Below are 17175 nucleotides of genomic sequence, written 5' to 3'. Positions count from 1 at the left end.
CCCCCCCCCCCCCCCCAACACCCTTTACAGAAAAAAAGGCAACCATCATTTGAAGTGATACACACATTCTGCTAGTAAAAAACAGGTTGAAACAAACCCCTTCTCTGGTAAAAGAGCATGCTGATAGAAGAAGGTAGACCACATCTGTTCCAGTCAGGCTTCTCAGAGTTACCAACATTCCTCTGCTTGCAAAGGCCAACTTGGCTTACCACAAAAAGCTATTTTGAAGGCGGCTGATGATACAATTCTTCCCTTTCCAAAATTAAAATTCAAGGCATGATAGTGCAAGAGGTAAGTTTTGATTTGAGAACATCATTTGTAGACTAGCTGTGCTTAGTTACTACATCCCAATTTATTGTCTTAAAGAGAATACGGCAACAAAAGCTACAAGTTCTCTATAAATTTCATTTTGCCTAAATTTACCAGTACATCCATGAAGCTCACCAGTATTGGTACAATTTGATTATCCTAATGATTCCATTATAAAACTTGCAAAATGTATCACAAGGTGAATAAACCCTCTAGTGCAAGTCTTCTACATTTTGTGTGCACAGAAATCCTGTGTAGTTCATTTCTTCCAGGTCAAATCCCCAAAATCTCTCTGGAACAAATGAAAAAACAGTGTCATGTGGATTTCTTTTCCCTCCCCCTATCAAATCTGAGAAGTTTGAGTGTTCCTGGAATCTCCATCGGGATGTGCTGCAGGTCGTGAATCCCTTGTCTGTGAGTATTCACTGTCAGATGACTCTGTAGGTTCAAGCAAATTTTCATAATCACTGTCTTCTGATTCATCAATATTGTCACCAACTGCTCTTTGGGAAGATGGCATGGATGCTCCATTACCAGAATATTTCAATCCTGCATTTGTGGAAACATAACTGGAAGAACCTACTGCTTGAGGCCGAGGCATAAAAACACTGCTGTCGAGGAGACCATGACTGACAGTACTTTCTTGATTGGATGCATTGAAATCAGAATATGGAGGGGGAGGATCAGAGACATCTGAATCTTCAAGCGTGCAGCCTTCCACAGCAAATCCAGTGTAGGACATTCGTGGAACAAACATAGGTTCCAAGTTATCTGTTGGCATTTGCCTGCTTAAAATTGCTTGCTGCATTCCTACAAAAGCAAAGAAAATCAGTGCACTTAATGCTTGCTCTGCAATGTTTTACATGACCTGGCTGCAACACACCACACTTCCCTAAATTTAGCAGTACATCCATCAAATGATCAGTGTTAGTGGAACTTGTGGATCCTACTGATCCTATTTCAAAACCGAAATGTGTTCAGAAAGCAGATGAGCCAAGTGCAAGTGTGCTACATTTTTCTGTGCAAAGTCATCCTCTGCAGTTCATTTCCTCCAGTTTAAGTTCCCTAAAAAAAACCAGCTACACGAAGTTCCCAGAACCTGCTGCTCTTTCCACCTCATCTTCTCTATTTCTTAATTCCTTCTCACATCAAAAAGTAGCTTTGGAAGAGCTCCTTGTGCCTGCTCCTCTCCACCTTTCTCTTATTCAGTACTGAAAGCTTGACTCAAGTTCGCTGGAACAACAGTACTTCACTTCTACTGTGATATTAAAACTCAAAATCACTTCTCTACTTTCCCTGAATGCTCCTGGTTCTAGGGAACAACCTCAGGAACACCAGCAAAGTTATCTTGTCTGCTTCCCTCAAATTATGATTTTAAAACCTTTTCCTCCCAATGCCTGTGATGAGCCCAGCAGGCTGTTGAGACCACAGTGTACAACGCTCACCTTCTGCTGGTCAAAACAGCTGTACTCTCACATGGTACCTCACACTGAGACTGCTAACTAGCTGGCTGAGCAGGAACCACCTTTCCAGCCTGTGTTTTTAGGTCCCTGGCACAGCGATCCACACCCAGGGCTCTGGCACTAGTGTGAGGCTGCTAAGGGATGCTGCTCACCAGAGCTGGAAGGGTCAGACACCATCACTGACATCTGTTCCCTGTGAAAAGCCACATACAATGGATAAACCCACCACTTCCATGATCTAACTTTTATTTACACAACTGGAGGCTTGGATAGGTGCTATAAATACATTTGCCCATTAAGGACAAGGTCTTTTTCTAGTTCACGTGGTTTTAACCACCCAAGCAAGACCAAAAGCCACAGATACACCTTCCCTTCAAGGATTTCAAAGCATCTCCATGTTTCATAATGAATAAGCAGTAACATAAGCACTATGATGATGAAGATGTGCCAAGATGAGGCTCTCACAGCTCTGCCCTAGAACTGGAAATACACTTGCACTAACAACCTCAATGATGGAATTCAACCAGCAATGCTTATTAAAATTACAGATGGTTCCATGCCAGTAATAGCTGCAAGTATAACAGAGTATTAGAACAGGAATTTCAAAGTGATCTTAACATGAGATGATTTGGAAAATAATTTCAGGCAGACACACAAAGGAACAATGAACTGTACAAATGGCAAAATGAGGAATGGTTACATCCTTCTGCTGACAAGCAACACAGGCTTACTCTTGATTTATGTAAACTATAAATATCAACATGCATTAAGTGTGCTCAGCTGCTGAGAAACAGGCAAGTAGTATTTTAGTACCTACTGTAATGGTTACAACTACAACTAGAACACTGTATTTTTAAACATCACAGTTTGAGAAATAGGAAAAAACCTCGAGAAACTGCACAAAAGAGAAGGTCTCATTAGAGGTCTAGATATCATGACTGAAAAGGAAAGACTGGAATAATTTAAGTCTTCAACTGTACATAAGAGGCTGCTGTGGAACAGAAAGCAGAAGGCAGCTTAATTGAGAATAGTACACATTAGACAGGAAGAAAAACTTCCCTGCAGGAAGGTTTGTTAAGCACTGGGGGAGACTTCAGCTTTTTCCTGGTTTCTAACTGGTTACTAACTTCCAAACACCTGTCTAACCCTAACCCTAACTAATATACACCCTAATATACACTGGTATATTTAAAGCTGGCTTGCAGCTAGGCAATGGACAAAATGGTATCAGCTCTACTAACTGTAACACCAAGCTGCTGGAAAAAAGCAAAAACATCAAGGCTGAAGAGTTCCTTTAATAAGTCAATTAGCTATATCTTCACAAATAAAAATTAGGTACTCCCTCAAGTGGCTAAGTAACAGCACTCCATTTTTACTCCATGATATTAGAGCTGTAGTGGGAGGTTTCCTGGCACCTGGGAAGTGCACAGCACTCACTATTCCCTAGAACATGCTCATACATGGGCAAAATTATTCCAGTGTTCTGGCAAGCCAAGTCTCAACTGACTTTTACATGACAGTGTTATAGTTATAACCTGTTCACCAAAAATGTGCCACAGTAACAAGCTTAAACACAATACTACTGCAGGCATTGAAATCAAGTGCTCCATTTTCCTCCGGCTCAGAGAGCCACTGACTAGAACAGTTAACTCACTAAAAGCAAGAAAATTCTCAAATATTGAGGAAGCAGGAGAACAGAAGGCCAGCTTCAGTATTTAGCCACATAAATCTAAATACACTAGAGATACCAGCTGCATGTCTTCTTGTTTCAGCCCTCTCACATGATTATCTGCTCTGGCATAAATTCTCAGGCCAGCATTTGCATCTCACTAGCAGTATCAGAGGCCAGCACTGACTGCTCTTCCTCCTCCCCCAGCTTTTGCCATATGGGCTGGGATCAGCTCCAGTCACACTACATTCCCATCTCCACTTCTCATTAGCTCTTGTAGTAGCAGTTCCCAGGCTGTTTCACCTACAGTCAAGCAGGAAACGGCAGCAACTTGTGTCACTTCCATCTTTCAAATGGTCTGTGGCTGGTGCTGGTTCTTACCTTATCTCTGAGGCTGGAGAAGGAAAAACCTTAGAGAAGTGGCCTGACAGATCAAACTATGTGATACAGTACTTGAAATAGACAGGCAAATTCCAACAATATTCTGCATTTAAGTAATTTATTCCACTTTCTAGCAAGTACTTCTGAAGACAGGAATGACTGCAAAATGAGTTTTTAGGGAAGATTTAGTTCAACACTGAAAAGCGTTAATTCAGTGCTAATTATGCTCACCACACAGTCAGCAAATAATGAAAAAAAATGCTGACTAAATTAGGATTCAGTAACTGTGAAGTGGGACAGGAAGATAAAAATGTAGGTGGTCTTCTCTAAATCAGTGGTGAAAAAAACTGACACATCCACTAAAAGCTGCAAGATCAAAAATCATGATCTACATCAAAGTTCATCACTTAAGCATTGATTTTACTTCACCCAGTTTGCCTGGTGTCCAGAAATATAACTGAATTTTAATTTAATTGTGCTGGGATTGTATTTGGGGATAAGAGTCGGGGAGTGGGAAAGGGAATATAGATTTCAAGTGGATAGCTACTAGCCTGTTAACTCAGTACCTTGTAACTATGATACTTCAAAAAGCAATGTCCCCAGTGGTTACATTTGCTTTTTCCCTTTCCTGGCTTTGCTCCACGTTTCCTCTCCTACAACCAATCTTTCCCTGTGTTATTTCCCAAAATTACTTTCTCATTCTTCAGCTTTGTCTCTCTCCTGTGTTTTAATTTTGCTAACATTGGATGACTCTCACAAAAATACCTGCAGTACACGTACTTTCACTGTTCAGTTATCATTCAACATAAACCCATCATATACCCCTTCCCAATGTGGGGTTTTTAGGTTTTGCCATCAGGAAAGCAACTCAAAATACTTTCACAAAGCCTTTTGTCCCTACAGCATCTGCTTCTGAAGCAAACCAAGAAAAAATTAAAAGGAAACTTACTTAATTCTTGTTCTTTTTCATTTTTCTTTTGTGCGATTTGCCTTTTCAACTTGTTTACATCAGCTTGAAAAGATTCAACGACACGTTCACTTTTTTCTACATCTATACACACTGCCTAGGAGAAAAACAAAAGATCTGCTAAGATTTGGCAAAAAAACATGAAAGACTTCCATGAGAACATTAATAAAGCTACTACCAGACAAGATGCAATTAAAAACACAGAACTAAAGAGCAGGACTTGAAAATATCAGACTATAATACTCAACCTGAAGATCATTTTCTTTACTGGTTGTTGCAATTCCCAACTGCTGCATGGTAAGAAAAGCATTTCCAAGTCACTTACCATTATAGAAAGGTTTGTAGTAAAATCCAAAGACAGTTCTTCCTACTTGATGGAAGAGATTTTTATTTTTAAATTTTAAATACACTGTTCTCAGCAGCTCAGGGTAATATTGATTGCTTTTTTAATCTGAGCATGTTATACTGGATATTGTTTACTTCTTCAGAAACTAAGTATGGGTCATTATCCTTAAACACAATCAGTTTTGAAGAGCACACAGCTCTACAAGCACTGATGAGTCTTGATATCACCAGCTATTTACAGCTTTTCTCCAAAAGGTTACTGATCTCACCTGAGTTGAAAAACTATGTTTTCATTTCTAGATCTAATTTTGAGAAGTTTATAAAGTTTGAACCCTCTTCTCCCAACTAATTGGTAACACAAATACACGGCTCAGCTGCTTTACCAGAAATTTTTTTTCCAGTCCTGTAAATGTTCTTCGTGAAAGTCACTTTAAAGATAAGAGCTCCTCCAAAGTTAGCTAACACCTAAGTTTCTCTTAAGGTCTGTAAACAGCACCACAACTACAAAGAGTCAGAGTTTTAACAGGTGTGAAGGCAACTCCCTGATGATGATACATTTTCTTATTTTCCAGACAGCAAGAGCATGAAGGGAGGTGTGTGCTCTTGGGAAAAAAAAAAAAAAAGCATTACAGAATAACACCTTAGCTAATGGGACACCCTCTGAAAAGAGTTTTTCATGTGTCCTGAAGGTGGCATGAGAGCTGCCTGCCTCCTGGATCCAAGCCACCCACCTCACAAGGCAGGTTAGAAATAGCTGCCTTCCTGAATAAGCAGGGTCAGGGATGACTGACTGGAGGTTCCTGCCTTGTTCTCTGCTGTACGTGCCAACCAGCAAAGCTAAGCTGGAGCTGAGACACGAATCCCTCCAGGGCAGATGTAAAGGGAAAGCCTGGGAATAAGCTGTGACTGAAGCACAATTAGCAGATGTGTGTGCTCCCCAGGCAGCACAGCTACGCTGCTCTTCACATAGGACAAGCTGTGAATTGACAAGCTTGCACTGAGGAGATGTGACACTCAAGGCACTTTTCAGATGCTTTGCCACATTTGGAGCAGGATTCACTCATGCTCTACACAAAATATTCACAAGTTTTAACTAACAGATGGAGCTCTTTGCTGCATGGTACATACCAAGAGCCAGGAATCATTTTTAAACTCACACAGGCAAGCCTCTAAACCTGTGCAACTTCCTCCAGCCTTCAGTAAGGCTTTTCTTCAACACATACTCTTAAAAATAGCTAACCTCTCCCAGAAATCACTAAGCATTACATCATTCTTACTTGCAAAAGAGAAAAAATGGATGATATTCCCAACAACCACTTTTACAGCAGCCACTGCAAATGCACACACTAACTAGAAGCTGACACATTGTTAAAGAAAGTCAAGACTTCTTTCCCCTACAGCCTGTAATAAATTGTTGATGAGCTCTAAAAATCTCCGTCCCCATCCTCTAGTTTAAGCAAAGGACAAACAAAAGACACCAGATACATATGGATCAATAATAAGCAAAGGAAGTTACCTGTACTTTTTCCTGAAGTGCATTATAAATCTGATATATAGCCCTGATGTCCTTCATCACTCCATCTTTGTCAAAAAAATCAGTACTAAAAAAAAAAAAAGGAGAATTTATTACTTAGAAAGAACAACACAAATTTCTAGCTCATGCTGTCTCTGAATTGCTGGTAAGCACTCTTAGCAGTTTTGCTCTAACATGTATTTTATTTCATATCACTAAAAACCATACCATACACCCAAGAACCAAAATTGGGACAGCAGTATATTAAACACCAAAATTCCTTCTGGAAGAACAAAGTCCCTTTTGAATGAGATTAAACATGTGCAGAAATCTTTAATTTTATATAATTTCTTTGTTAACAGTCAGAAAAGCTACCTTGCCTTTACAGCATTTAATCAAAATTACTTTAAAAACTAATGCAGTGGGAACAGACCATTTTCCTGCAGAACTTGGGTTTCTCCTGCTTGAAATGCATATTTGTACTATTCTTTGGAAGGTCAAGAATATAGAATTGGTGACTGTACTTCATTTGCAAAGGAAAAATGCTTACCCATGTTCCTTAATAACTTTGGCATAATTCTGAGAAGTGTTTGGCACTGAAGAAACTTTGTATTCCTGTTGGCTAGTGTTACCTAGATTAGGAATAGTAAGCGACACCCTTTGATTATACCTGTAGAGAAAGTTTAGAAAGACTTCTTAATTCATGCTCAGAAAGATCATTTACAATAGCCTTGATATGATGCCATCTCTCTGATGAGCTCATCTAATTTTACAGCTTGTGGGTTGGGTTTATTATAAAAGCTGCTAAATATTCAAAGCTGTGTTCAAAATAAATGCATACCAAAAACTCCCTCGAGATGGACCTACCTCTTAGAACCTTTCAATTGTGCATTCAAACTACTTCAGATATAAGAAGGGTGAAGCTACATTCAAGTCCATAATAACAAGCATGGCAGTGGTATCTGATTTCTCTTAAAATATACTTTTTTTGGTAGTTATCTGAAGGCTTAAAGACTGAAAAGAACTTTTACTCCCCCCAAAACTTTAATTTATAAATGACTTGCACAGAAAAAAAAGCTCTTGTGACTAACCATTGTACTGCAAGACATCACCTGACAAACACAAAGCTTTCCTTACATGTGACTGTATAAATCTTAATACAATTTATAGCATAAAGAACAGCAATAAGAATAATAATTTTAAAAAGAGGACTGGTTCATCTACACAGATTTCTTACCTTCGGTTTGGTCTAAAAAGCACATATTCTAAAGCATGGGTTGAGTTATTTGCAGTGGAAATGAAGCTGAAGAGGAGGAAGACAAGATCAGGCACTCCAAGAATGTGTGTCAGCTGCTTGTGGATGATGTGCTCTCTATAAGACATTTGCTGTTGAGTGTTTCTCCTAAATCTGTACCATCCAATAACGTTCTGTAATAAAAGTACATCAGAAAAAAACCACAGTATTAGCAGACATACATGTTTATTGTCTGACAATAAAGTTGCTCACATAGTTAGCCAATAGCTTTATTACAAGGAAATTGGACTGAATTACTAGAGGCTTGCACCTGTTAAATAACCCAAGAGACATCCTGTTCCAACAAGACTATTAATTGCTCAGCCTTACTGTGCTACAAACACCTGTGTGTCTTCAATGCCATTCAGGATTCCACTTCAGAAACACTTCAATCATTTAATTTTAGCATCAAATTTTGGAGCATCTTCAAATTATTAGACTTGAGCAGATGTAGGCTCTCTTTAGTCTAAATATTTCAACTGCTTCTTCACTTGTATTGATTTGTAAGACACTTCTCTTCACAAACCTATTTGCAAATTCATGTCTGGTCATGTATGGGACTCTGCTGTGTAGAACAACACAATGATCTCATTGTGTATTTAATTGTGAAAGATTCATATGCACATCAGATAAGACCCATTCTAATTCAATTATTATTTCTAATACAACATGCATTAAACTCCTTTTCTTCATGTAAAATAACATTTCATTCAAGAGATTAATGAAAAAAGGACACATAATGAAAAATTTGGTTTAAGAAGAGTTCAAAAAAGAAGCCTTATTGGGTAGTGAGGCATTTGGACTGCAGGTATATATTCAGTGCAATAGAGCAGATTCAGCAACATTCCAAAAAATGGAAGCACTGTTCTGAAATTTTTACAATAATTCTGTACAATCACTTAGTCTGATTGTAACAAAATGTGCTTACTGGCTAACAAAAGAGAATACAAGACTGTCTTGGTTCCCAGACAGTAGTATTTCTTTTTTGAAGTTATGAAAATTAATGTCATTAAATCTGTGGTGCTTTAATCACATTACACTTGTGTGTTTTCATTTCACCACAGATGATGCACCTTGCCAGAGTCTTCCTGCAAGGTAGGTCCTAACAAAGTAAAATTCCACTGAAATCTAGCAGGAGAGAAATCTTTTTAAATGATGGTGTTTGACTTGTCTCCTGAAGGGGAACTTAATATACTTAGTATGCTGGAATAGAGTTAGGGGGTTACAGAATTCAGGATCTGAGACTAGTAACTCACTCCATAAAGATGTACATGTCTGTATGTATAAATACACAAAGCACCTCTGCACTAAGCATCAATACATTTGTATATACAGAGGTGTTTATTCTGAGGACATTTGCTAGAAGAAACACACACACACACAAATAACATCAGTGTTGCAGCAGCTGCACAGATTTAAGACTTGCTTCCCTAAAGATCCCTTCTCAACTTAAGCCCTGTCTGTAAGGCAAAGCCCACAATTCAGATGGGTGAGGTGAAGAGAAAGTCAAGACTGCAAATTCAGTTTGCAGTTGGGAAACTGTCATCACACACTTTGCATGAAGATGATGGGTTCACAAAGTAGACCTTCTTACTCAGACCAGAGCAGGGAAAATTAAGGACAGAAATCCCCAAACCCAACAGGCCACTAGTGAAATACAACCAGCAACTGGAATGACATGGGTTTGCTGCTGTTTTGCAGAATAAATTAAGCAAGGAAAAAGGTCTTGCTTTAACCACACCAACCCTGTACTAGCTCTGGCACTAACCAGACCTTGTGAGCCAAATTCAAGCACTGGTGATGCTTTTCTAACGGGTCTAACAGGGTCCACCACTGCCATAAGTTTAACCATGCAGGTCAGTTAGTGTGCTTTTGCCAGAGCAAGCTGACTGGTTGATTCACTTCACTACATAAAAACTAGACCTTCAGCTCTGCTCTTCAAAGTGTCAGCTCAGGAGAGCTTCTGAAGTAACCATCTGATGATCAGAGGGCAGTGTATTCACACAGGGAACAAGATGGAACCCTGAAAAAGGCTTTGACTCTCCTCCATGTAACTACTCAAATTTAATCTTAATACCAGTTGTGCTGCTAATAACACAGACATGGCATAAAGCTGTGGCAACTTCTGAGATAACTGACACAGGTTTTTCCAGTGTAAAACTGACACTGCAAAAATTGCAATTACAAGGCTTTATCATGACCACTCTTTGAAATCAACTCTTCAGAACAGCTTTTCAGAGCAGCTCCATTGTTCTTGGTTCCAGCAGCAGAGCACACAACCATTATGCTACATGTTTAGCTCAGGAATTTTAGAGGGTCAATACTGGTCCTTCACTTTTGGAGGCCTGAACTTCAATCTTTTGCATTTCTTCAGGGAATTTAGACATTGTCCCCAGTTTAACCTTAGTACCACATTCTGTACAGGATAAGCATTGGGTCAAAACAAACGATCAGATTTGTGAAAGCAAGTATTTCTTCCAGTTGCCAACCTTGTTTGTTTTCCAGAATTGCTCTCTTTCATTACAGGCTCTAATGACTAGAAGAGGATGAAAAGACAGAAAACTTACTTTTCTTCGGTCTTTAAGAATCCTGTCCAAACTCTCCTCATTAACCTTGCCTGCATAGTCATAAAAGCTTGAACGAAAAAAGGAAGAGAGAAAGGTAGGTACACGGTTTACAAACACACGATACATACAGCAGATAATTTACTCTTTGTGTTCTTTGCATAGATAGAATTCTAGACATCATAGTAAGAACTTCCACGGTTTTACCTTTATCAACACAGGTCAGTGTTTCAGTATTCACACTGCCTATTTGAGATATCCAATTTAGGTGCCACGTAGAGCACAGCCAGTCCAGGTCTAACTGCACAGCTCACAGACAGAGGAAGCTGCTCACATTTAACCTAGATGCATAAGACTAGCTGCTGCAAAAACCTTAACCTTTTTTAAACCACTAGCAATGAATTACAACATTATTAGTTTTAAAATGCTTTCTTTGCAGACATCAGATTGATGCCTACTATTTCACTGCTAGGCCCTACAAAAAGGGGTACATACACAAATGGTCTGTGTCATTTTATTTTGACTACCATTCGGTAAAACCCTGATTTGATAACAAAAGGGCTACCTGCCAAAGAAGAAAGGAAAGCAGGGCCATTTTACATGCAACTACAAATCAATTTCTTAAGCTTCAGTCCTGCAATTGGACCCTCAAAGCCAAACCAGTTAGACTGAGGTTAGCAAGGATCCAAAGGATCATGGTCTTTCTGTGTGGCTCTGATTACAGAACTGAGGCTCAAACCCTGACAAGTTATTCTTTTGAGGACAGGACAGATTTAAGAATTTATATATCTATCTACACAGACAGGTTTATAAATTAAGTAGATCACACTTCATGATAAAAGGAAAAACGTTTGAAAACAGATTCCTCCCTGACTTACCTGCCAAGTCCTTGGTCCCTTTCAAGAGCTGGTATCACTAACACCTAAAGTATTGTAGGAAAACACCCTGTTTTAGAGGTCTATAATCTAAGCTCTTGTGTGGGGGGGTAAAAAAACCACAACAAAAAATCCTGAGCTCAGTACTTGGCTGGTAAATAAGGGTGGAAATAGAAATTGTTTTAAGATGCAGGTTATTTGGAATGTTAAGATTACAACTAACTACTAATGTGAGATTCTACATAATATTTGCATAATCTGTTCAATTAATGTTTGGAATGTTTATATCTTCTTATAAGTAGTGGATATCTATTTCTCTTTCTAGGATCTACAAGAATATTCTTTTTATAGAATGAACAACTAGTACTGAACAGAACACTCCATTTGAAAACTGCACAGAGAGAGAAATCAGCTCTTTTAAAATCCTTGCTTCTTACTCAGTTCCCACATGTTGGCAAAAGCACTGCAACCAAGCCTATCCTTCACACCAGCAGTGCCAGCTTCCAAGAACAGAGTGGATGAGCAATGTGCCTCCCTCAGACTGGCTACACTGAAGTGAAAAGAATAAGGGAGAATGCCCTAAAATCAGCATCTGCTCCAACTAAAGGAACAGAGAAACCAGCAGCACGCTCTGGTACTGTTAAAGGCTGCATGACCTGTGAGAGCTTCCCCTGTGCTCTGAAGTAAATTAACCATCAGTGCTCTTGTGCAGCAGCCATGCAGTGAAACCCAGACCTCTCCCCCCTCCTCCATCATCTCAGCTACTAACAACCAATTTCTTGACTGTGGAGAAGCAGTAAACATGATCAGTTTTGGTATGTGCTACACAAAGCATCACCAGGAACCAGAAAGAGTCTAGCAGACACTGGGATATTATCTTGCTGTACAGTCTCTAGCATTTGAATCCCTGGGTTAAGAGCACCCTCCCTGGAATCACCAGGTAGCAAATGACAGCAGATTTTCTCTCTCATGTAACTAATGTCCATCATAATATCTTAGGTATTTTGTTTTCTTAATTGGTTGGAAATCTCTACATAAAAACAAGAGGAGATTGACTTGGAACTCCTTCTAAAATTAATTTCTGGACAGCAATTTAGAAGCCATCACTCTATAGCAAGTGAAGACTATAAAAAAATGCTATGAACTAATAGATGGAAGATGCTCAATAGAATATAATAGATTTCAATTTAAATTCTGGAGTGCAGGAGACCAGAAAGCAAGAATAACTAGTAAGCTGAAAGTTTCAGAATAATTAGTCAGTAAAAGCAACAACCTGGCAACACAGCAAGTGACTAAGGTTAGGGTGTCCTTTATCCATGCAAAGCTAATCTAAGGTTACATTAACTTTACATTTCTTCTGATTATCAGACATTATTTGGTCTAACTGCTATCCCACCTCCACTACATGAGATACAAACCCAAGGAGACGGAGAAATAAACTGAGCTGCCTCACCAACCTTTTTTAACCTAAGGTAAGTGCTACTAAAAGTGTAAACTCATGCTTTCATTGTCACGGCTGCTGCCATTTACACGTGTCTCTCTAGTGTCATCAGATGAGCAAACACTGGTGGGGACATGTGAAATGCTGATGTATTTCCATGAGCTGTCTATTGTAGTGCAGACAATACAGGAAGACAACAGAAAATGCTTACCTAAAGAGTTTGGAACAAGGCTCATGGTTATGGATTTCTGCAACAACAAACAAAAAGAGACATTTGTCCAACTGCTCAAGGTAAACTGAAATTACAGTGGCATACCTTGTAGGAACCTTCACATCCCAGCTACTGAGCAAATAAGCATTTGTGTCAGACCACACACTGTCCTCTGTATCTCAACACCACCTGATGACACAGCACCGTACCTGGAAAACTGGCTTCTCCTCCTCATCTGCCATTTTACAAAGGAAAATATGTTAACAATAAGCAAGCTGGACACTTGCTCAGATACACACAGACATACCTGAGCCTCAAATACACAGTTTTGATACTATTTTGTGCTTGTAACATCCTCAAAAAGGTATTTATTGTATTTTTTTCTTTTTGATACACCTTTCAACAACAGTTTACTTGCATTGATATACACTGTGTATTACAGCACCATCTGATAAAAAAAACAGGGATGGGAAAGGGAATCACTCCAATGTTGTACATTGGAGTATTTAACCAGGTGAGGTAAATAGAGTTTATGATGAGAAAAGGAGTTAAAAATCACTCCAGAATGGTCAGTTGTAATTCATAGCTCAGTTATAGGAAACAGTAAAAAGCCACCGATGTATTTTTGTCAAAGAAGCTGTAATAAATTCTGAGGTGCTTAGTGAAGCAGCAAAGGTTGCAACATGACAATAATCTTGTAGAAGAGTGAGAGAAGTGCAAAAAAGCAATCCACTTCATCCCTCTAACACCAAGCAGGACTTCCTTTTTTGTGGTGGTAAGAACTTCTCAAGTTCTACTGTACTCTTTTCACCAAATACAGCTTGTTATTTAATAATATTATTAAACCCTGACCACACAACAACTGTCTGGAAGCGTCTGCTCAGACTGTCTAGCACTTTTGTAGCAATATAGCACTCAGCTCCTGTATCAGAGCCCTGCTGGAGTTGTGTTTAGCAGCAACTTTGTTGAGACTCTTCCTTCCTGGGGAGTGACTCACCACCCGCAGCTCTGCAGGCCACGGGCTGCTGGCGATTGCAATCTCAGCAGAGTCAGGACCAGATCACAGTTCCCAAGAACAACAGACTACACACACTAAGCCACTATCAAAACAAGGCCTTGGACATCCACGGCAGGCATGCTGCCTGAGAATCCCTGCATTTTCACTGGCAAGAACCCTGCAGGATGCTGCTGGTACAGTTCCTGACGTGGCATTGTTTAGAAGTCTATCAACCCTGCAGTTTCAAACAGGAATCTGTGGAAATGATCTGCTAAACAAAGCCAGCATGTGCAATTATTCCAGCTTAGACCAATTCCTTCCAGCAAATACACTGACTACAACAACTGAGTATACATACTTGATTCTTGGGTTGTTGTGTTGCTCCACAGACCTTGTCTTTTGAAAAACAGGAAGCAACCAGCCTGCTGCTCAGAAGGTATGAAGCAGCCATCATTCTGAATTTGAGTGTTACACAGTGACTTATTGTATCCTGGACTGGTTTGGGTTAGAAGGGACTTTATAGATCATCCTATTGCAACCCCCCTGCATGGGCCTCCACCTCCCACCAGCCCAGGTTGCTCCAAGCCCCATCTAACCTGCCCTTCAACACTGCCAGGGATGGGGCAGCCACAGCTTCCCTGGGCAACCTGGGCCAGGGTCTCACCACCCTCACAGTGAAGAATTTCTTCCTAAAGCCTAAATGTGTCCAGCTAGATACATGTGTATATATATAGATATGCATATATATTAAAAAAACACACATGTATATATAAAAATATGTAGGTGTACTCATATATGTATATCTATCTGTATCTATATGTATGTACTATATACATACACACATACATACTCAAACACCACCACTGCCTCAGCTTTGAGACAGCAGACACAGAAAGATGTTCAAACTCACCAGTGACAACAGTGCCACAGAACTGTCAATTTCAGTTCCTGAGTTTAACTGGGAGTTCAAAAGTTAATGGCAAGCAATAAATATGGAAGTAAACATTTGGTAAGCAAAAAAAAAAACCAAAATAAAATACCCAGAAGATCTCCACGGGAGAGTAATTTCTATTTTCTGAAAATAACTGCAATCAGGAACGTGACAAAGAGTTACCTAAAAAGGGAGTAATTCTCAAACACTTGGTTTATGGAAGCAGGCTGAGGCTGCAGCTGGTGACATGACTGTGCTGCACTGTCAACAATATCAGTTACCAGTGAATAATCCTGTCTAGTTCTGTCCCAACAGACAAAGCCATCAGCTGCCTTCCTTTCTGCAACACTTTGACAGTGATTGCACACACACAGACAATCCTATGCCTTTATTTTTGGTAATTTAGCTCAATTAATTAATTGTAGCTAATTGACACTTCACACAGCCAATTTATCAGTCCTGTTCCCTAAGGAATAACCGGAATAGGAAACCATTAACCTCCTGCATTCTTGAATACACAAGCATTTAAGGTGGCAGGTACCTTGAGATGTGACATCCTATGGAAGACACTTCCAGAGATCTTTAGTTCTGTATCAGAAAGACATCTGACAGTCAATCACATGCTGCCTGTGCATTAGCTAAGCTTTCTGCAGACCCTGCCATGCCATCTGCAATCACCTTCACGAGCCAGGTATGTACACAGCTTGGTTTTTAAAAGAAGCTTTAGATGTATTTCAACATCAGGTCACAGATAAAAAAGGCATTTCCTGTCAGAGGTTTCCTGTTTTCTATAAACCACAGAGCTAAAAATATAAAATATGCAACAGCTTCTCACTCGTGTATGGAAATACCCACTTCAACCAACAATACTTTACTGCAAGATCTCAGCTCTTCTTCCACTTTTCACAACAAAACCAAGCTGTGCTCTTCACCAAACTCACAAATATCCCTCAGCACACCTTGATGTGACAGTTCATGAGGCCATCAACCACCAGACACCCATCCAAACCCTCTACTGGAAATCTGCCTCCTTCCAGTGTTAGAAAAAAAATCAAGAAATGCAATTAATTTGATTTTGAGCACACGCTTGTATTTAGGCAACCATATCAAGCAGGAAACTCCCTGCAGGACCAAAGCCAAATAAATAATTTCTCCACCATAAAATGCAGATAAATGCTTTTAATGAATGATCTTTCTTCCACAAAAGGAAATGCATGAAAGCACATCTAGCAAAGGACTGTCTCCTTTCCTCACACCTCAGCCACAAACTCAAAAATGCTTCACACATCAAAGACTGGAACAATACTACAGGAGAGACTGGAACATCATGTGCTGGTCTCACAAGTGAAGTAATTCTTGCTGAACTGCTGGGACTGAAAATGGAAACGCTGCTTCTTTCAGGATTTCTCAAAGTTCTGTCACTTACCAATCACTTGTAGAAACTCAGTGTTGCTGATCTGTGAATCACTGATGCTAAATGTCTCTTCTTGTCTCACCTCTCCTAGCAGGAATCCTTCCTACAATTTCAAAGAGGAAAAAAAAACACAACTAAAAATAGAAAAAAACCCACCACTATACAGAGTCCCTTCCTGTAACTTTCTTAGCATTAAATGGAAGAACTAAACCAAAGATTTAGTTTGAAATAAACATGAGCTGCAGCAGGAGTTCGATTTGCCAACATCCTTTCATGACACTAAAGGAACAGGTTATCCCACAATAAGGGTAAGCCCAAAGCTGCACAGGTGCATCCCAGCTCGTACGAGGCAGAGATGAAGCACAGGAATGCTCTGCCTCCGGTCCCAGGAGGCAGGCAGGCCCTGGGGGAGGAGGAGGAAGCCGGATCAAGGGCTCCCGAGCTCAGGGGAAGCAGAGCTGACACCTGCACAGCTCCCTCCAACCTACGTACGGAGATCGGGCCCGACTCGGAACAAAACCAAGGACGATAAAACCCAAGAAGTAACTAAAGTCCATTTTTTTCCAGCCCTTTCCTGGTGCCGAGATGGGGAAACAAGCCCAGCCGAGCGGTTTTCCCACACAGCAGCGGGACCGAAGACCCCCCCGTTCCCAGCTCCGCCGCTCCCACACAAACACCTTGTCCGGAGGGGCCGGCGGCTCCCGCAGCCCCCCCAAGGCCCCCTGAGGCACCTGCGGGGGCCCAGCAGGGCCCGAGCGGCGGGGCCCGAGCGGCGGGGCCGGCAGCAGCGCGGGGGGGCCC

The 17175-nt window shown here is 40.3% G+C and overlaps 1 protein-coding gene across 1 annotated transcript; it reads right to left on the bottom strand.

The window, feature by feature from the left end:
- Positions 1 to 151: 151 nt before the first annotated feature.
- FAM175B (family with sequence similarity 175, member B) lies at positions 152 to 16931 on the bottom strand. The gene is made up of 9 exons (XM_010008815.1): positions 16863 to 16931; positions 16387 to 16477; positions 13033 to 13069; positions 10509 to 10575; positions 7885 to 8075; positions 7198 to 7317; positions 6651 to 6735; positions 4772 to 4886; positions 152 to 1119 (listed from the first exon to the last, which is right to left on the bottom strand). The coding sequence occupies exons 1-9, from the start codon at positions 16929 to 16931 to the stop codon at positions 653 to 655; spliced, it is 1242 nt and encodes a 413-aa protein (XP_010007117.1). The 3' UTR covers positions 152 to 652.
- Between the last annotated feature and the right edge of the window lie 244 nt (positions 16932 to 17175).

This window comes from Chaetura pelagica, unplaced genomic scaffold (assembly GCF_000747805.2).
Source record: "Chaetura pelagica isolate M959 unplaced genomic scaffold, ChaPel_1.0 scaffold102, whole genome shotgun sequence".
NCBI lineage: Eukaryota > Metazoa > Chordata > Aves > Apodiformes > Apodidae > Chaetura > Chaetura pelagica.
The sequence above is the reverse complement of the archived record's forward strand: the minus strand, read 5'-3'. Positions and strand labels throughout refer to the sequence as shown.

Excerpts from the sequence above, each read along its gene's own strand:
- FAM175B (XM_010008815.1), bottom strand. The coding sequence starts at position 16,931 with ATGGACTTTAGTTACTTCTTGGGTTTTATCGTCCTTGGTTTTGTTCCG. Across the intron at positions 10,576-13,032 it reads CCTTGTTCCAAACTCTTTAG|CTTTTATGACTATGCAGGCA; the intron begins GTAAGCATTTTC and ends TTTTCGTTCAAG. Across the intron at positions 4,887-6,650 it reads CACTTCAGGAAAAAGTACAG|GCAGTGTGTATAGATGTAGA; the intron begins GTAACTTCCTTT and ends TTTTTCTCCTAG.